General features: G+C 45.7%; 1 protein-coding gene, 1 long non-coding RNA gene and 1 pseudogene across 4 annotated transcripts in view; 2 read left to right on the top strand and 1 right to left on the bottom strand.

Moving 5' to 3' along the window:
* Positions 1-1,328: 1,328 nt before the first annotated feature.
* LOC131505350 (uncharacterized) overlaps positions 1,329-21,226 on the bottom strand; it is a 20,208-nt gene continuing 310 nt past the window's right edge. Inside the window, exons 2-3 of one of the 2 annotated variants that reach the window (XR_009258369.1) lie at positions 7,216-7,674; positions 1,329-1,508 (exon numbers count right to left, since the gene is read on the bottom strand). This is a non-coding gene — a long non-coding RNA (uncharacterized LOC131505350). Of the gene's footprint in view, positions 1,509-7,085; positions 7,675-21,226 lie in introns of those variants that run through there. The other variant, XR_009258368.1, reaches the window with a different exon arrangement.
* Positions 15,686-16,243, top strand: LOC131505349 (HIG1 domain family member 2A-like; annotated as a pseudogene).
* The window catches only part of CDA (cytidine deaminase), a 21,542-nt gene continuing 20,417 nt past the window's right edge, over positions 20,102-21,226 (top strand). Inside the window, exon 1 of one of the 2 annotated variants that reach the window (XM_058718829.1) lies at positions 20,102-20,331. In XM_058718829.1, coding sequence (XP_058574812.1) covers positions 20,178-20,331 — 154 coding nt within the window. In that variant the 5' untranslated portion in view covers positions 20,102-20,177. The remainder of the gene's footprint in view (positions 20,332-21,226) is intronic. The other variant, XM_058718831.1, reaches the window with a different exon arrangement.

The raw sequence follows: 21,226 nt of genomic DNA, 5'->3' as shown, positions 1-21,226 counted from the left end.
ATTTAGGGTCATAAAAATCACGGGCCTCATCTTGGTTCTGCCACTCTCTCACTTGCTGCAGGATTCTGCGCAAGAGATGTCGCCTCACAGAGCCTCAGTCGCCTCATCTATACAATGGGCAGCACATCTCCCTTGCAGGGTGGCTGTGAGAATGACAGGTGTATCACAGCATCCAGTTCAAGGCCTGGCACTTGGAGGGCATTCATCAAACTCTGATGTCCCTCCTTTCATGGCTGCCCGATCCAGTCAATCACTTGAGATGTCTTTTCTCTAGGACTAGCCATGGCCTAGAAAATTCTCCCCAGCATTCTCCTTTGCGGGCCCCAGAATAAGCCCACATACCTTTGACACTTTAAAGATTTTACCACTAATCTCTATAGGGAGACAGAAGTGCAGCAGGAGAGTGGACAGCATCTCTGAGCCATTGTGCAAGCTGTTCCCTCTTCTTGGAATGCCCTTCCCTGCTTAACTCACTGGTGAGCTACCCATCCTTCAAGATCCAGTTGTAATCGCACCTCCTCTGGGAGGAGGGGGAGTCGTTTCCTGCTGCCCCCCTTCCCAGGCAGACAGAATCCTACAACCCCTCCTTGCAGCCTTGACCCATGAGGGGAGGAAGTATTGCAGAGATGCATCCTGGCTTGCCTTGGTCAGAGTTGCATGGAGGGTGAGCGCAGAGGGAGCATCTCTGTTAGCCCCCCTGCTGCCCTCCCCCCAAGCCAGCCTCTACCCTACTTAAGGATCCCTGGAAGGGAATGGGATTCAGGGTCTCAGAGATGGGAACTCAGCCCTTTGGACCCCGGACCGTGTTAAAAATTAATCTACAAGTACTTCTCGCTACCCGGAGTAGGCCACTCAGCATAGAGTTCCAGAAGAAGTTGTCCCTCCCCCACCAGCTCTGCCTGATTCCTCTGTCCCCAGAGCTGTGAGAAGGGCAAGGACTGGCCTAGGGGCTCCCCCAGGATGTCTGGAGCATAGAGGCTATTGTCTTCAGGTACTCGGGTAGGAAGGAGTAGCTCAGCCAACAAGGTCCCAAGTCCCAAGGTTTATAATAATTATAGCATTCGCCTCAACAACAATAGCCATAATAATGATAACAGCTAAGAGTTAGTGAACATTCGCCATGTGTCAGGCCCCACGTGCATTATCTCATGTTATCCTCAGAACAGGCGCAGTAGGGAGGCGCTGCTGTTACCCCCACTTTACAGATGAGGGAAATGAGGTTCAGAAAGAAGCTAAGTAACGATCGAGGTCATGCAGCTAGCCTACTGGTCCCCATGTGACTTAGCCGTTGCCTCTTTTTTCGAATAAACTTGTAAGTAACTCATATATGAAACAGAAGAGGTCAGTGCTTTATTAGTGCATGTGTCTTTTTGGTTCAAACGTATACATTCATTTAATCTTAAACCAATCACTGAGAACCAGGAGCCTGTTGTAATTTTTTGAGAATCTCAAGCTGGAGGTCTTGGCTGATCTTACAACCTACGGCAGCCTCAGTATCCACTGGACTCCTATGGTTTGTATGAATGGGCAGTAGTGAGAAAATCCTCATTCTCGCAAAGGTAACCACTTGTGAGCAGTTCACCCACAGTATCCCAATATTCTCTAATTATTCTGACTCAGAAACTTAAAAGGCATAATAGTCACATTTCATTTTAAAAATGAATCGGTTAGAGGCTCTGTTAAGCGTCTGACTTCAGTTCAGGTCGTGATCTCATAGTTGGTGGGTTTGAGCCCCCCATCGGGCTCTGTGCTGACAGCATGGAGCCTGCTTGGGATTCTTTCTCTCTCTCTCTCTCTGCCTTTCTCTCTCTCTCTCTCTCTCTCTCTCTCTCTCTCTCTCTCTCTCTCTCTCAAATAAACTTTAAATAAATATGAATCAATTGTCTAAAAGATGTTCACCTTCCTAGCAGAGAAGAGGGTCAGGAGTCTTCAAAATGTATCACTACCAGTAAAATACACCTTACACAAAGTCATCAGTTGTTGTACAATCGTCTAACTCAGGGGTTAGTAAATAGCGACCTATCTAGGTATTTCAAACAGAAAGGAATTTAATACAGGGAACTGGTGCTTACAAAATCATTGCAGGGGCCCGAGTAGTGGAAGGCAGGGGGTTCAAGGTCATACTACAATAGCTGCCAAGGTCACTGCTGCCTCTGCTGCTGCTGCCCAGCTGTCTCATACCTATGACGCTGGTAATTGGACTCTGCAACTTAAGAGTCTGGTCAAAACTTGCCTACCAGCTGCTGGTATCACAAGGAGATAGCTCAGTCCCATGTGGGGCTTCCATATCTCACATGAGTGAGTCTCATTGGCAGAAACTACACCTCATCCAGACCCTAGATTCAAGGAGGGGGGGGCCTGAAAAAGTAGTTTTTGGTCATTTCACCCCTATAATAGACGACAGAACAGAGGAGGAGTCGGAGTGGATATCAAGTGCCAATGGACAATATCCGGCCCACCATGCAGCTAGGCACACACTTTAACATGCAATAATGACCAAGACTTGCCTAGTATTTAATCAAGCATGGTAAATGATGGTGCTATAATACATATTTGCTTATATAATTGTACATAGCCAGAGATTTGAGAAATCCAAGGGGGTAAAGGGTGCCTATCAATGACACATTTAAGAGAAGTTAAGATACAGCAGACTCACTCCAGGCTCTGGGGCTCTTGCTACAGCTGTGCCCTCTGCTGGGAACTCCCTTCCCTGGATAACATCTGTGAGATATGTGTTCACATCCTCACCTGCTTCAAGTCTTTGCTTCTTAATGAGGCCTGACCACCAGGTTCCATACCACGACCTGCCTTTCCCTCCTTCTCCTGACCCTGTTCTACTTGTCTATAAGACTTATCACCTTCTTGGGGCGCCTGGGTGGCTCAGTCGGTTGAGCGGCCGACTTCGGCTCGGGTCATGATCCTACGGTCTGTGAGTTCGAGCCCCGTGTCGGGCTCTGTGCTGACAGCCCGGAGCCTGGAGCCTGTTTCGGATTCTGTGTCTCCCTCTCTCTGACCCTCCCCCGTTCACGCTCTGTCTCTCTCTGTCTCAAAAATAAATAAACGTTAAAAAAAATTTTTTTTAATAAAAAAAAAAGACTTATCACCTTCTCACATACTAGATAATATACACATTTATTATCATCATTTCTATGACCCTCTCCCCTGCTAGAAGGTAAGCTCCACAAGAGTAAGGATCTTTGTCTGCTTCATTTACTGGTGCATCCCAAGAGTATGGGACAGTGCTTGGCACATAGTATTTACTCAAGAAATATGTGTTGAATTATCAAATGGATACACAGAGGGGGCAGTAGAAATCTGATTCCCAGGCCTATAGAAAAACAAGTTAACTGTGCCCATTAAAAAAGCATTGGCAGTGCACCTGGGTAGCTCAGTTGGTTGAGTGTCAGACTTCGGGTCATGATCTCACAGTTTGTGAATTTGAGACCCGAGACAGGCTTTAAGCTGACAGCTCAGAGCCTGGAGCCTGCTTTCAATTCTCTGTCTGTGTGTGTGTGTGTGTGTGTGTGTGTCTGTCTGTCTCTTTCTGTCCCTCTCTCTCTCTCTCTGTCCCTCCCCTGCTTGCGCTCTCTCTCTCTCAAAAATAAATAAATAAATATTTAAAAAATCATTAGCACTCTTCTATGTATTAACATTCTTATGTGAAAAATTGGGGGATGCGTTGTTCTTCAATACAATTTTTTAAAGAGTTAAAAATACATGTTAGAAATGATAGACTTCTGATTTTTTTTTTTAAAGTTTTTTTTTAACCTTTATTTACTTTCTTTGCACAGGCAATGGATGGGAGAGAGTCAGACACGGAATCCGAAACAGGCCCCGACCAACGGGCACGGAGCCTGACGTGGGGCTCGAACTCGCAGGTCGCGAGACTTCGACCTGAGATGCAGTCAGACGCTTAACCAACTGAGCCACCCAGGCTCCCCATATAGACTTCTGATTTTTGATGATTATCAGAAACTGGCAAAGTCCACTGTCTCCCTCCCTCAAACCTTGCCCTGGGAGTGCCACAGAAAAACAACTTGGCAGTGGAGTAGTGGTGGACAGAAGGAGGTGAGAATATGCTAAGATGTTGTCTTATTGGGAAGGAAAATATAAATATTGATAAGCTTTAGAAATCGACAGAGGAGGGATGCCTGGGTGGCTCAGTCAGCTGAGTGTCCAACTCTTGATTTTGGCTTGCTCTGATCTCACAGTCATGGAATCGAGTTCTGCATTGGGTTCTGCACTGAGTGTGGAGCCTGCTTGGGATTTTTGCTCTCCCTCTCTTTCTCTGCCTCTCTCTCTCTCACCCTCTCTCTCTCTCTTTCTCTCTCAAATATAAATAAATAAACATTAAAAAAAGAAATTGACGGAGGAAATTAGGATAAGCATGATTCATGATAATTACGGATAGCTGCTAAAAAGAAAAAGAAAATGAATAATTTTCAAACCAGTAGGAAAAAAACTTTTGGATTTAATAAAAGTCAGAAGGTGGTGAGGGGAGAAAACAAAAACACTAAATCAAAAAGATATATGAGCCCCATGTTCGTTGCATCGTTATTTATAACAGGCAACAGATGGAGAAACCTAAGTGTCCGTCGATGGATGAATGGATAAAGAAAATGTACTATATACATGCTGTAAAAAGGAATCATCTTGCCATTTGCAACAGTGTAGATGTACGGTAAGGACATTATGCTAAGTGAAAAAGGTCAAACAAGCAAACAAAAAAAAATACTGTCTGATCTCACTTACATGTGGAATCTAAAAATTGGAGGAAAAAAAAGAAAAAAAGAAAAAAGAAAAGAAACAAACTTAAGGATGGAGAACAGACTGGTGGTTACCAGAGGTGAGGGGTGGGGGTGGATAAGATGGGTGAAGGGGATCAAAGGTATAAACTTCTTGGGACACCTGGGTGGCTCAGTTGGTTAAGTGTTGACTTCAGCTCAGGTCACGATCTTGCATTTCCAAGTTTGAGCCCTGGGTCAGGCTCTATGCTGACAGCTTGGAGCCTGGAGCCTGCTTCAAATTTTGTGTCTCCCTCTGTCTCTGCCCCTCCCCACTCACACTCAATCTCTCTCTGTCTCTCTCAAAAATAAACATTAAAAAAAGTTTTTTTAAAGGTACATACTTCCAGTTATAAAATAAGTAAGTCCTGGGGATACAATGCATAGCACAGTAGCTATTGTTAATACTATATTGCACATTTGAAAGTTGTTAAGAGTAGATTTTAAAGTTCTCCTCACAAGAGGGGCGCCTGGGTGGCTCAGCTGGTTAAACATCTGACTTCGGCTCAGGTCATGATCTCACAGTCCATGAGTTAGAGCCCCACATCGGGCTCTGTGCTGACAGCTCAGAGCCTGGAGCCTGCTTCAGTTTCTGTGTCTCCCTCTCTCTACCCCTCCCCTGCTCACACTTTCTCTCTCAAAAATAAATGAACACTTAAAAAAAAGTTCTCACAAGAAAAAAAATTGTAACTATATATGGTGATAGATGTTAAGTAGACTTGTGATCATTTCACAATATATACAAATATCAAGTCATTATGTAGTACAATTGAAACTAAAATCATTTGTATGTCAATTCCATCTCAATTAAAAGAAAGAAGGGGTTGGGGCACCTGGGTGGCTCAGTCAGTTCAGCATTCGACTTTGGCTCAGGTCATGATCTCATGGTTGGTGAGTTTGAGCTCTGCACTGACAGCTCAGAACCTGGAGCCTGGTTCAGATTATGTGTCTCCCTCTCTCTCTCTGACCCTCCCCTGCTCATGCTCGCTCTCTCGCTCTCTCTCTCCTCCTCCTCCTCTCTCTCTCAAAAATAAACATTAAAATTTTTTTAATAATAAAAGATAAAAGGGGGTGACTAAGGTGATTAGGTTGGCTTCAGACTCGTTTGAAAGGCTGAGAAGCAGAGTCTTTCAAGAATAACCACCCCCCCACCCCGAATCTCACTGCAAAACCAGCCTGGTAGGGGAGTTTCTGCCACCACGATCACCATGGCTGATGTTAAGAACCTTAGGGCCCCAGTTACAACCAGGAAAGCTTCCAAGCAGGCAGTGGCTGCTCTGCACCAAGAAGGCAAGCACCGTCCTGGCACTAAGGCTTCCACCCCAGCTGCCTCAAAGGAACTGAGACACCTCCAACAGTGCATCCGGAAAAGCCACATGGCCACCTCCTGCCAGGACTCTACCTTACACTTCCATTTGCCTCTCCCTGGAAGAAGCCAAGTGATGTACAGAAATCCTAGCTGCAAGGGAGTCTGGAAATGTCCTGTCTAGCATTCCAGCCTTCATGGCGGAAGTCATGATGGAAGGAGCTTTGGAGGGGTGCTGAGTAGGGTTGGTCTTCAGTACTTGCCACAGTCCACTCCTTAGTTCCTCAACATCCAACACCACCCTACTTTCCATTCTCTCTCTCTTTTTTTTTTTTTTTAATATTTACTTATTTTTGAGAGATGGGGAAAGAGGGGGAGGAGCAGAGAGAGAAGGAGACAGAGGATCCAAAACGGGATCTACGCTGACAGCAGAGAGCCCGATGCGGTGCTCCAGCTCCAGAAACGTGAGATCATGGCTTGAGGCAAAGCTGGACGCTTAACTGACTGAGCCATCTAGATGCCCCCACCCTACTTCCATTCTTAACCTTCCATAAAATGTTACCACCCAACCTAAAACAAATATATCTCAATCAAACAAGAGCATCTTTATCCTTCCCTCAGAAAAACAAATCCTATATTTGTTACATATTTATTTTTATATTTAGTGTTATATTTATTTTTTCTTGAGAGAGAAACTGCGCAAGTGGGGAAGGGCAGTGGGGGGATGGGCTGGGGGGACAGAGGATCTGAAGCTGGCTCTGTGCTGACAGCACTGAGCCCGATGTGATCATGACCTGAGCCAAAGTCAGATGCTCAACCAACTGAGACACTCAGGCCCCTCTCCCCTCTCTTCTCTAGTCTTAACCCCATCTTGATATCCTGTAATCTATGCACTTAATTGTAAAGTGAGCCCCCAAACAAACCACAGTATCCAAAATGGCAGAGGAAGGAGGGACAAATGGCGCCATCAGTAAACATATACATGACTAAAGAAAGAACGTATAAATAAATGCTATAATTCTCATTTCTGTCACAGGTGATGAGGCATTTATAACATCTTTCCTGTACTATTTATTCCACATTCCCTTTGCCTTCAGCAGCACCTCATGTAGTCAGGATTTTTACCTCATAGGATGATCTGAGCTTCATTCAGGAGGAACCTGAGCCCACAGTTGTCTTGCTCATTCTGGTTTCCTGTCCTCTTCCATTAACTTTTACCACCAGCCTTGGAATTAGAAAGCACCCCAGAGGATTTCAGGGGATCCAGAGACACACGTCTCCCTGTCCCCACTATGCAGCAGCAACTATATTTCCCCCTTGACAACCAGAATCAATCACTCCAGCCAACACAGAACAACCCCCTGACCCCTTGCTTTTTTCCCCCTGTTCATCCAGGGCATGTGGAGTCTGAAATGGCCAGTCTGAAATTGGTCTCAATTTCCAAATAAGTGGGATCTCTGCGATTTGCTCTGGTGGAAACATTCTTCCTGAGCATATGAAGACCTCTAAATTAGCAGAGCCCAAGGTCTTGGAGAACAAAGATTTTCGAAGCTATCCAGCTCGAGATTCCCTGATCCATGAATTCTGGAAGAGAGAGAAATATCATCTTGCGTTGGTTACTGACTCACAACATATGCCAACTTTAGGCCAGCACTTCAAATTCATACAAGGTTGCCTTCTGGCAGATACTAGTCAATTCACCAACCCATAAAGCAAAATGATTCTGGTAATAAGAGCATAAGACCAGTGAATCTCATGCTTACATATCACTTTCTTTACTACTTTTGCTGGAAAATGAGGTCTCCGGTCAGAACCAATGTTGTCTGGACTACCATGATTGTGTAAGACATTTAGTAAATCTACAAATGATGTTGCTGGCAGAGAATGCAAACCCATAGCCAGAATAAACGCCCTTTTTAGGAAGGGCAAATTAATCCCGCCTCCATAATGAAAGGATTCCAATGTAACCAACCTGCCACCAGATGGCAGGCTGGTCTTCTCCAGATCAGGTACCATATTGAAGGCTTAGAGCTGCTGCTGACAGTTGGACCCTCAACTGGTGAGACTTAGGTAGAGATTGCTATTATTCACTGAATATCCACTGCCCTCTTCTTCCTTAGTAAAATAACCCTGGTTTTGTTCATGCCATCCACGTATGCATCTGAAAGAGAGCGTTTCCCAGCTTCCCTTTCTATTAGGTGAGACCACATCACTAAGCTCTGGTTAATGAAATATAAGTAGAGATGCACCCTTTTTACTCTTCTACCGTTCTTCTTGCTGCTCAGAATGAGTTTATAAATGCTAACGCTCCAGGGGCGCCTGGGTGGCGCAGTCGGTTAAGCGTCCGACTTCAGCCAGGTCACGATCTCGCGGTCCGTGAGTTCGAGCCCCGCGTCAGGCTCTGGGCCGATGGCTCGGAGCCTGGAGCCTGTTTCCGATTCTGTGTCTCCCTCTCTCTCTGCCCCTCCCCTGTTCATGCTCTGTCTCTCTCTGTCCCAAAAATAAATAAAAAATGTTGAAAAAAAAATAAAAATAAAAAAATAAAAAAATAAATGCTAACGCTCCAAATAGCCATCTTGGGTCATAAGATGAACTTGAAGATGGAAACTACAAGCTAAGAAGGTGGAAACTGGGTCCCTGATGACTGTGGGGTTCTAGACTAAAAGAATGATAAAATTGTATGTTATTTAAACCATTATTTGGTGTTTTTTTTTAAATATAAGTTAAACCTAATTCTAACTTATATACATATATATATATATATATATAGAGAGAGAGAGAGAGAGAGAGAGAGACATCTTATTCATTATATAATGAATATATATATGAATAAATATAGATAATGAATAAGATGTCAGAGGAAAATCTAAAACATAGCAATAATTACAATAAATATAAATGGACTGAAGTATCTGATCAAAAGACAGAGACTTTCAGAAGAGTTTTTTTTAAGTGACCATTAATATGTCATTTATAATGGATTCACTTACAACAAAGGACCAAAATATTAAGAATAAGGCAGGGGTTCTTGTCTTAGGGCCATTGAACTCTCAGTGAGTCACTGAATAAAATCCAAGGAGACTATGAACTTGGAAGGAAAAAATATGCCTTTATTTTCACTAACCCCTAACTAAAACTTAGCATTCCTGTTATTTATAAATGCAGACAACAAATCACAGAAATATAGTGTATCTGTGACTTTGTCACCAATGTAAATCATAAATATTTCCATATCACTTTATCATAGTTTCCTAAAATATCTGTTACTACTATCACTACTTCAAAATCACAGTATTTGTTAAGCCAACTTAACATATATTCCACATCTATCCATTCATCCATCGATGGACATTTGGGTTCTTTCCATACTTTGGCTATTGTTGATAGCCAACTGTTAGATCTTGCTATTTAATACATTAATAAAAAACTAGATAGGGGCCCTTGGGTAGCTCAGTCAGTTGAGTGTCTGACTCTTGATTTTAGCTCAGGTCTCAGGGTCGTGGGATCCCCGTATCAGTCCTGCATTGAGTGTGGAGCCTGTCTGGGATTCTTTCTCCTTCTGTCCCTCTCCCCCACTCACGTGTGCTCTGTCTCTAAAATAATTTTTAAAAATACATACCTTGTCTGGGAATTCAACCTGGTGCAGCCACTCTGGAAAACAGTATGGAGGTTCCTCAAAAAACTAAAAATAGAACTACCCTACGACCCAGCAATTGCACTACTAGGTATTTATCCAAGGGATACAGGTGTGGTGTTTCGAAGGGACATGTGCACCTCCATGTTTCTAGCAACACTATCAACAATAGCCAAAGTGTGGGAAGAGCCCAAATGTCCATCGATGGATGAATGGATAAAGAAGATGTGGAATATATATACAATGGAGTAGTACTTGGCAATCAAAAAGAATGAAATCTTGCCATTTACAACTGTGTGGATGGAACTACAGGGTATTATGCTAAGTGAAATTAGTCAGAGAAAGACAAATATCATATGACTTCACTCATATGAGGACTTTTAGATACAAAACAGATGAACACAAGGGAAGGGAAGCAAAAATAATATAAAAACAGGGAGGGGGACAAAACATAAGAGACTCTTGAATATGAAGAACAAACAGACGGTTGCTGGAGGGGTTGTGGGAGGGGGGATGGGCTAAATGGGTAAGGGGCATTAAGGAATCTACTCCTGAAATCATTGTTGCAGTATATGCTAACTAATTTGGATGTAAATTTATAAAAAAAATAAATTAAAAAAAATACATACCTTGTCACAAATATTTTAACTATTCTGATAACTATTTCAATACAATTGGTTTGCATTATAATTCCACGCATTAAAAAAAAACATTATTTTGAAAAAGGTTCATAGGTCTCACTAGGCTGCCAAAGAGATCTATGGCAAACAAAGGTTAAGAACTCCTAAAATAAAGGGATTCCCAGGTTATTAGCATTAATTTCAGAAAAAGAAATATTTTTTAATTGTGAGAAACAAAAGGAAAATTCTATATAAATAAACTAATCGATAAATCAAAATGATACAATGATCACAAACATACATGCACCTAACAATATGTATTCAAAAAATAGAAACTGAAAACTAGTCTCTTCAACAAATGGTGTTGGGAAAACTGGACTGCTACATGCAAAAGAATGAAACTGGACCACTTTCTTTCATCATACACAAAAATAAACTCAAAATACTTTAAAGAGAGGTACCTGGCTGGCTCAGTTCTTGGGGTTGTGAGTTCAAGCCCCACAGTGGGTGTAGAGATTACTTAAAAAAATAAAATCTTTTTAGGCTCTTGGGTGGCTCAGTCAGTTAGGCATCTGATTCTTGATTTCAGCTCAGGTCCTGATCTCACAATTCATGATATCGAGCCCCTCATTGGGCTCTGCACTCACAGTACGGAGCCTGCTTGGGATTCTCTCTCTCTCCCTCTCTCTCTTCTGCTCCCTCACTCGTGGTCTCTCTGTCTCTCAAAATAAATAAATAAACTTTAAAAAAAAGAATTAAAAAAAAGAGTACATTTATCATGATGAGCACCGAGAAATGTATAGAATTGTTGAATCACTGTATTGTGCACCTGAAACTAATATAACACTGTATGTTAACTATACTGGAATTAAAAATTTTAAAGTAATAAAAAATATAAAGCAAAAACTAATAGGAATACATGATAAAATATGCATATATAAAATAACATGTATATACATGTATGTATAATGTATATACAATAAATAGAGATTTTAACAAATCAATTAGATACAAACAAAAAGGTAAAGTGTTTTGAATACCCTGATTAATAAGTTCAAAATATCATACAGAACTTTATGTCCAACATATGTCGAAAATGCACAAATTTTTCTGTACCTATGGAACATACACAAAGATCAACCATTTGCTAAGTCACAAAGATTGATAACATGTCAGAAATTTCAAAGAAAATAATAGACTACCATAGGGACGCCTGGGTGGCTCAGTTGATTAAGCATCTGACTCTTGATTTCAGCTCAGGTCATGATCTCACAGTTCATGAGTTGGTGCCCCATGTCAGGCTCTGTGCTGACAGCACAGAGTCTGCTTGGGATTCTCTCTCCCTTTCTCTCTGCCCCTCCCCTGCTCACATTCTCTCTCCCTCTCTCTCTCTCTCTCTCTCTCTCTCTCTCAGAAATAATAAATAGACATTTTTAAAAAATAATAGAATACTATGTATAACTTTAGGCCAACGATTTTGAAAATTTAGATGAAATTCTTTAACAAAACACACATGCGCAGGGCACCTGAGTGGCTCAGTCAGCCAAGGATCTGACTCTTGGTTTCAGCTCAGGTCATGACCTCACAGTTCATGGGTTCAAGCACACTGACAGTGCAGACCCTGCTTGGGATTCTCTCTCCCTCTCTTTCTGCCCCTCCTGCATGCTCTCTCTCTCTCAAAGTAAATAAATAAACTTTAATAATAAATAAATAAAAATTTCTTTTTTTTTAATTTTTTTTAACGTTTTATTTATTTTTGAGACAGAGAGAGACAGAGCATGAACGGGGGAGGGTCAGAGAGAGAGGGAGACACAGAATCGGAAACAGGCTCCAGGCTCTGAGCGGTCAGCCCAGAGCCCGACGCGGGGCTCGAACTCACGGACCACGAGATCGTGACCTGAGCCGAAGTCAGACGCTTAACCGACTGAGCCACCCAGGTGCCCCAATAAATAAAAATTCTAAACACACACACACGACTGGTTTACTAAAACGGACACAATAGAGCAAGAAACAATAGAAAACGCAAATAGCTGTACAACATTTAAAGAAATTTGGGGCGCCTGGGTGGCTCAGTTGGTTAAGTGTCCAACTGCAGCTCAGGTCATGATCTCACAGTTCATGAGTTTGAGCCCCACGTCGGACTCTGTGCTGACAGCTCAGAGCCTGGAGCCTGCTTCCGATTCTGTGTCTCCCGCTCTTTCTCTGCCTCTCCCCCATTCGTGCTCAGTCTCTCTCTCTCTCTCTCAAAAATAAATAAACAGGGGCGCCTGGGTGGCTCAGTCGGTTAAGCGGCCGACTTCGGCTCAGGTCATGATCTCGCAGTCCGTGTGTTCGAGCCCCACGTCGGGCTCTGTGCTGACAGCTCAGAGCCTGGAGCCTGTTTCAGATTCTGTGTCTCCCTCTCTCTGACCCTCCCCCGTTCATGCTCTGTCTCTCTCTGTCTCAAAAATAAATGAACGTTAAAAAAAAATTTAATAAATAAATAAATAAACATTAAAATTGTTTTTAAATAAATTAAATTAATAGTTTAATTTTTTAAAAGAAAACATGAGACTCAGGATGGTTTGGCAGGAAAATTCTTCCAAAACATCAAGGAATAGACTATTCCAACCCTATACAAATTCATGCAGAGGCTAGAGAAGAGAGTTTTCAGACAATAATTGAAAAACTGATTCTAAAAGTTATACAGAAATACAAAGGCATGAAGGAAAAGGAAAAGGTAGGAATATTTGGCCTCTAGAAATCAATACCTATTATAACATTATAATAATAAAGACAGGTATGATATGGGTGTAAGAATGAAATGTTCACCAATAGAAAGTATTAGAGACAAAACGATTTCCACTCATATAAATTTGCAATTTGACATAGCTGGCATTGTGGATCCTTTGGGAGAGGAAGGAACATTCAATTAGTGGTCCTGGGATCATTGGATATCCCTATGCAAAAAATTAAATTGGACCCCTACCTTACACAAGAATTAATAAAAATTAATTCCAGATGAATGAAAGACTTAAAAGTGAAAAGTGAAACTCTGACCCTTTTTAGAAAACATTCTTATACAAATCCTTTTAAGGATCCATGTATCTGATTTTACTAAGTCCTGCTACATTTCTCTCTGAAAGGCTGTACTAATTTGCAATCCCAGCAGTGGCACATAAGAGTTCCAGTCTCCCCTTATCTTTACCAATGCCTATCACCATCCTGCTTTTTTTTTTCTCTCTCTTTGCCATTCTGATAGGTATAAAGTAACATCTCGTTGTCTTAATTTCATTTCTGTGACTCTAAGGAGGTTGAGCAAATACCTCCTTGGTCATTTGTATTTTCCTTTCTGCAAATTGCCTATTGATATCCTTTGCCCATCTCTCTATAGACTTTCCTGTCCTTGTTGATTTGCCATGAGTTCCTTACATAATCACTATACTGTTTGTTTGCTGTCATTCTAGCCTTTGAAAATATTTTCCCTCCCATTTTTTCAACCTTCTGCCAGCTTTGTCTATGAAGTCTTTAACTGAGCAAAACTCTTTAATTTTTTTGTGTGCAGCTAACTTTGAAGACGTGAAGATTTGGACAGAAGTTCTTTCTATCCCTATTTCTTCTGTAAAATACCTGATCAAGTCTTTTGCCTACTATACTATTAGGATATATGTGGATGTGTGCACCCAGTTCCAACATTGAGGATGGGGTGTTCCCCACACATCCAACAATAAGCAATTCTTAGACTCCAGTTGGGCGTCCTGCAATTCAGCTCAATCCTGGCACTCTCTGCCTGGAGATCGCATCAGATTCCAGGTTACAGGTTACATATTACGGGTTAAGGGTCCAGTACTACAGGACAGCACCCTGCCCTCCCAATTTCAGGCACCAGTTGCAAGTCCAGATTGTCACCTGTGCTTCTGACCAACCAGCTACAGATGGAAGGTTCCAATGACCCCTTCTGTAGGTTCCATTGATTTCCTAGAGCAGCTCACAGAACTCAGAGAAATATTTAACTTACTAGATCACCAATTTATTATGAAAGGATACAGCCAGATGGAAGAGATACCCAGGACAAGGTATGAGGAAGGGACGTAGGACTTCCATGTCCTCTCCAGGTGAGTCTCCACGTGTTCACCATCTCAGAAGCTCTCCAAACTCCTTTCGTTTGGGTGTTTATGGACACTTCATTATATAGCTTGATTAAATAATTGGACATTAGTGACTGATTCAGCCTCCAGCCCCTCTCCTTTCCCTAGAAGTCAAGGGGTAGGACTGAAAGTTTCAACTGTCCAGTTGTGAGGTCGGTCCCCTGGCATGCAGCCCTCATCCTTGGGTAGGGTCCAAAAGTCACCTCATTAATGTAACCAAAGACACCTCTCATCACTTAGGAAATTCCAAGGGTTTCTGGAGCTCTGTGCCTTGTGCCCAAAACACCAAATTAATATTTCTTACTTTTTTTAAGAGAGAGAGAGAGACAGAGTACTAGTAGGGGAGAGGCAGAGAGAGACACGCACACAGAATCTGAGGCAGGGTCCAGGCTCCGAGCTTTCAGCACAGAGCCCGATGTGGGGCTCGAACTCGTGAACTGCGAGATCATGACCTGAGCCGAAGTCGGACACTGAAACGACTGAGTCACCCAGGTGCCCCCATATTTCTTATTATAAATGAAAATATTACAGGATGCTTGCCATTTTCTACCGATTTTAGGAAATCGTGATGTATTATGGATACCTAATGCCTCTGGGGGAGGGTGTTAGTTGCCCTACGTTTCTGGTCTACCCTACGCATGGACTGAGCCCACTACTGTGCCCAGGCTATGCTTAAGGCAGGAAGCCATGGGCATGTCCAGGAACCGCCCACTAAAGCTGGAGGCAACAGCTGAGGTGGCAAAGGGGATTTAGCACTGACAGCACCTGCTATGCTCACTATATTAGGTTTCCTAGGGCTGCCCAACAAAGGACCACAAACGGGGCTGCTTGAACAACAAAAGTTTATTCTCTCACAGCTCTAGAGGCTAAGGGTACAAAATCAAGGGGTTGGTTCCTTTGCAGGCCTGTAAGAGAGACTCTGTTCCCCTGCTTTCTGGTGATGACCAGCGGTCCTTGGCAGTCCTTGGCTTGTCACTGCACCATTCCACCTCTGCCTCCATCTGTACAGGGTGTTCTCCCAAGCCTCTATGTGTTCACGTGATCATCTTCTTATAAGGCAACCAGTCATCTGGGATTAGGGGCCCACCCTACTTCCCTGTGGCCTTATCTTAACTAACTACCTCTCCAGTGACGTTATTTCCAAGGACAGTCACATTCTGAGATACTGGAGGTTAGGATTTTAACACCTCCATTTGGGGCAACACAATTCAACCCATCACACCTACTTTGTCCACTGTGAACATCACCCATCACTTAATACTCCTCTTAGTCTCGATTTTTTTTTTTCTCCTAAAGCTGTTGCCAGGGACATGACGGCTCCCGGCCCTGTGACTCCCGAGGTGCCCTTTGAACCATCACAGCCCCCAGTCATTGAGGGCTTAAACCCCACTGTCTACAGCACTCCAGAGAGCTTCGAGGAAAAGTTCCTTCCCAAGACACGAGAACCCAGTGGTACCCATAGGCTGCCTGGGTGCGGTGGCTGCCCTAACCTATGGGGCCAGAGTCCCGGCTCTCAGCTCATGACACACACCCAGATCACGGCCCAGGGCTTCAGGGTCACAACCATTTTGCTGGGTCTGGCTGCATCCGCTATGAGGTCTGGATCCTGAGCCCGAGACCTGGCCTCCTTGAAAGTTCCCCAGAGATCATTCCCAGCCCCAGGAGCAGCCACCAGTCCTGCCACCTGACTTATTCCCTCATCTTCCCTGACAAGTAAGTCCCTGCGTCAGTCTGGGAAGAGGTGGCCAATTGTGTAACTGACACATGTTTTTTCAGGAATCTCGGATTCGGTTCAGTTTGGGTGTTACATACTTCTGTTTGTGCATACTTCTGTTCACTTTCTCCACTTCCTACTTAATAGACTGATCCACTTGTATGTGAAAAAAAAAAAAAAGGATTCCTCTTAGTCTCCTGTCATTTGGGAAGCTTTCTCCAACCCACCTACCCACCACTCCCTCCAGACAACAGGTATTCAGTATGGCCACGGGCCCCGGTATCTACTCGTGTATTAGGGTGCTTTGCACCTATCCACTGACTTGTCTGTCTCCCTCCCTGGACCGCAAAGTCATCCAAGGCAGTTTCCAAGTCTCGCTCACCTCCCATTCCCTAGCGCCCTGCACAGGGGCCAGCACACAGTCCTCGTGATAATATGAACTAACACTAGTTGAGCACTTACTATGTGCCAGTCAATGTACTAGGAGTTTTACATTGATTACCTTGCTTTACATTGATTACCATTGATTTACATTGACTTTTTACAACAACCCTAGGAAGTAGTATGTTAGTCTAGAGGCCATGGGATTGCCAGAAACAAAACTCAACTAAGCTTACGCAAGAAGCGAATTTATTGGTTCAGTTGAAAGGAAGTCTGGAAGTGTGTTCATGGCCAAATCCAGACACCCAGAGAAAAATCAGGGTGTTTTTCCCCCCCTCCATCTCTCAGCTCTGCTTTTCTCCACATGGCTTCACTTTACAAGTAAGCTTTCTCTACCCAGGGGGCAGTCTAGCTGTCAGCAAGAATCAGATCCTCCTAGTTGAGGAACCATGGCGAGAGAAACCATCGGCTCCCACTGCTCAGCTGGAAAGCGAGGTCTGACTGGCTACCCTGTGCCAACTGCCTACACCTACCAGGCAGTGGAACACAGTGACTAACAGCCCACCAGATGGTCTCCCCCAAAGGAGCCACAGTGAAAGAAACGGGAAACCTTCTTGAGCAGAATGGGATTCCAGGCACCATGATCCACCATAGTGGGTACCACTCCTGCCCCTTGTATAAGGAGGATAGAGGGGCCCCGAGTGATGAGCCATCCTGCCTAGATGCACAGCTGGTAATAAGAGGCAGGAGAAGGATTCAAACTGTCTGGTCTGATGCCAAGAACTGCCCCCCACCCCAACACTGGTCCATTATGCCGGTTCTCCGTGAGTTCTGGCACAGACCAGAGCGCACGATTCATTTAGATGGAGGCAAACAGACTCGGGTTTGAGATCCCCTTCTGATCTCCGTGAGCTCAGGTGCCCTCATCAGTAAAATATGGGCAGTAAAATCGCCAGCACCTACCTTGTGGTGAGGATTGCATGAAATAATTCAAACCATGCATTTAGCACAGGGTCTGGCACGTGCAAAGAGCTTAATAAGAGTTAGCTGTTACTACGAGTAACTATTCGTTGAGTGAAGAAGTGAGTTGATGGCATCTGAGCTCTAACGGAGGGACTGGGTGGCTCCCCTCACAGAGGAAAGGCTTGGGGTGGGGGGAGGGCTTTGGCCCTTGACAGTCTCCACCACCACTCAAAACCCCTTTCTCAGAGGGGTGCCTGGGTGGCTCAGTCGGTTAAGCCTCCGACCTCGGCTCAGGTCATGATCTCACTGTTTGTGAGTTCAAGCCCTGCGTTGGGCTCTGTGCTGACAGCTCAGAACCTGGAGCCTGCTTCAGGTTCTGTGTCTCCCTCTCCTTCTGCCCTCTCCTGATTTGTCTGTCTCTCAATAATAAATAAAATGTTAAAAAAAAAAAAAAACACCCTTCTTAGATACTCTTATTCTTTGTGCTGAGCAATTGACTTCTCCTAATTTTATGTGGAGTGGAAATCAAAGCATGGTTAGAAAATGTTAATATTATTGACCTAAAACTTAGCTCTATACCTGTTTCCAGGCCCACTCTCCCTTTTCAGATGGCCACTCCAAGCCCCTCCTGTAAGGAATTCTGGAACTACTACTGGCTCCCAAAACCCATACAGCTGGGTTTGCAATGCGTGCTGTCCCTACTTGTGACCAAGTGCAGGTAAAAAGCTTCGAAGAGGCCAAGGCCATAACTTGCCTGGAGGCCATCCAAGTTCTCTTGATGCTATGGAACCAAGGAGTCCAGCCCCAGTCCTGGGTAGGTCTGGACTTAGCTGGTGTGAGTCAAGACAGGGCAGGGGACAGGAACAGCACCACCCACGGGGGTTTCCGACAGGCCTGGCAGGCCGGCAGGGCCTCTATCCCTTGTCCTGTTGCAATTATACTTGGCCCCCAAAAGCCTTAGAATTATTTCCATGTGGAATGGGTACACATGGTCCCCAGACACCCTTTGCTTTCTTTCCTGGAACCCTAGGAGAGGGCCCCTTGGGGTAGCTGGGTAGTGCAGGGATAGAGAAGCCAGGGGGACACAGTTGGTTTCTCTGCCAGCCCTGCTTCAGATCCAAGAAACTGCACTAGATGCCAAACGTGTAGAACCAGAAGAAAATTCCAACAGCAGGCAGGAAGGAACCAGCTGCTTCTCTAAAGGCTGGATGTGTAGAAAGGGGGTGGGGGAAACCTGGAGGGAAGAGGAGAGACGAGGGGAGAGGAAATGAGGCCAACTTTGCCCAGTCTGCCTGTATCTCTGCATGGTGAGAGCTCCAGGCTATAGGACACGAAGATGCTGGGCTGCACAGCCCAGAGATGTCAGCATGCAGGACAAGGACACCCGGCCTCATTTTCTCCCCACCTTCTACCTTCCCCCCTTCCTCTTCCCCACCCTCTATCCAAGCCCTCAGAGAAGCTGCTGACTCACTCCTGCTTGCTGGGGGTCTGTGGACATTTGGACGCCTCTGGACACTCTATCTGGTGTTCTCTGCCTTTTCTATGTGATCTTGGCCAAGTCACTTAATGTCAATCACCCGATCTGCATGGAGTCACAAAGCGTGCTACTGTCATGATGTCCCAGGACCCTCTAACCACGCTCACCGTACGCACATTATCTCATTTGATCCTCATGACACCTCTGCAAGACACTGTGAGTGCACCCACTGCACAGATGAAGAAACTGAGACCGCAGAGAGAGGTGGTTATTAATTTCCTAAGGTTGTATGGCTAATAAATGGAAGAACTGGACTTCAAATTTAGGTCCACTAAACTCCAAAGCTCAAGCTCTTCTATAATCCGAGGAGGTAGAACAGAGATGATCACTATCCTCGCTGTAGCAATGACGAAACTGGCTCAGAGAGGTCAAAGAACCGGCCGGCGGTTGCACACGTGGAAAGTGGTGGTGTCAGCACGCAAAACCCGTTTCTTTGGCCACCAACCCAATGTTCATCTTGCCAACAAAACAAATGAGAAGGCGTGAGTCGATGACCTCAGAGGTTCCCTCCGGCGGGGATACTTTTAACTTCTGGGTTAAGACCGGACTTGGAAGGAAAATGGGTGAAAATGAAGAAGCAACTTGTCTTACTGCTTTAGCTCACGCTCTGCCTCAGGAAGCCAGAGTGGCTGCTCCAGCTCTGCCCTTTCAACCTCATCACATCCCCCAGTGAAGGAGAGGGTCATTCAACAAACAGGGGCATTTCAACCTTTGGAGCTTGGACTCCCCAGGACTCACCCTGACCTTGACCCCCAGCAGCCTCTTTCCTGAGGCGCGTGTGTCCACAGTCGCCCCCTCCACAGGGGCACCCATGTCCCGTCCCACTGGCCCCTCAGTGTGTCAACAGTGAGAGTGGTCCCCAGGGGGAGAGGGGGAGCCCGCGGGGGCACGGTCGCATTCTTCACGCTGGGCCGCCCACCACACTCTGGGACCCCGACCTGCGGGGCGGGAAGGGGGGGTGGGAGCTGGGGGTGGGGCGGGAGGTCCCTCTCCAGGCCCCGCCCAGCGCCCCGCAGGGACGCGCGCCGCGGGGGGAGGAGCCAGCGTCGCGCGGGCCTGGCCGGCTGGCAGGGGACTGACTTCTGCGCCTCCGCCGCCCTGGGGCACAGACATGGCCCAGGAGCGTCCCGCCTGCGCCCTGGAGCCCGAGCTCGTCCAGCGGCTGCTGCTCTCCTGCCGGGAGGCCAAGAAGTCCGCTTACTGTCCCTACAGTCACTTCCCCGTGGGCGCCGCGCTCCTCACTCGGGACGGGAGGATCTTCTCCGGTAAGGACGGCGCCCCGATCCCCCCTGGCCGCAGCCCGGGCAGGTGGTCGCAAGAGGACGGGCGGGAGCCCGCAGAGCAGAGGGCAGCACTGGCCGCTCCCAGTGACGCTGCCACTCGCCCCTGCCCTGCCTGCTGTCCCGGACCGTGGGGAACGCAGGTGCTGCTCGCATGCAGCGACGTCCAATTCTTAGAGGACTGGGAAGCCAGAGGTGGGACGGGGAGGGAAGTTGGAAGGGGAGGCCATAACTTAGTGCTGGGGGGGGGGGGGGGGAGAGGGTTGATACTTAACACCCCCCCCCCGCCGTCTTTGTGACGCCCTCCTAAGGCTTCCACAGGTTTTTTCAGCAAGGCCTCCCCTCCCACCCACCGACCTCCGTGTTATGCCCACTTTTCAATGAAAACACTGAGGACCAGAGAGGTGACGCGACTTGGTCAAGGTCGCACGGGGCACTGGGGGTGGAACCCAGGGCTGAGATCCCCCTGCTTTCTTCGCGTCACCTGCTGTGCTAGGAAAGAAAAAGAGGAACCGAGGCCAACAGCCGGTGACTTGTTAGTGGACTTCAGGGCTTGCAGAGGGCCTTGGAGGAAGCAAGGAGGCCAGGCGAAGTCTGGGTGACCAGCAATGAGTGCTGGCCTGGGGAGGGTGGGAATTGGAGTCAGCACTAATCTGTTCCTAAGCTCCTTTTCTTTGGTTTGTTGGTTTTATAGAGAAAGCTCACTCAAACAAAAGTTCAGCCTTGTTTTCGCTGAGCTGGGAGGCATTTTCATTCAAAAGAGTGGGGCACCGTGGTGAGGAAGTGGCAGGGAAGCCATGCCCCTCCCCGCCACTCTGGGGGCAGATGAGAATTGGCACAGTGGGTAGATGGGGACACCCAGCCCTGCTGCCCAGAATCT

Source organism: Neofelis nebulosa, chromosome 2, assembly GCF_028018385.1.
Source record: "Neofelis nebulosa isolate mNeoNeb1 chromosome 2, mNeoNeb1.pri, whole genome shotgun sequence".
Classification (NCBI taxonomy): domain Eukaryota; kingdom Metazoa; phylum Chordata; class Mammalia; order Carnivora; family Felidae; genus Neofelis; species Neofelis nebulosa.
The sequence above is the reverse complement of the archived record's forward strand: the minus strand, read 5'-3'. Positions and strand labels throughout refer to the sequence as shown.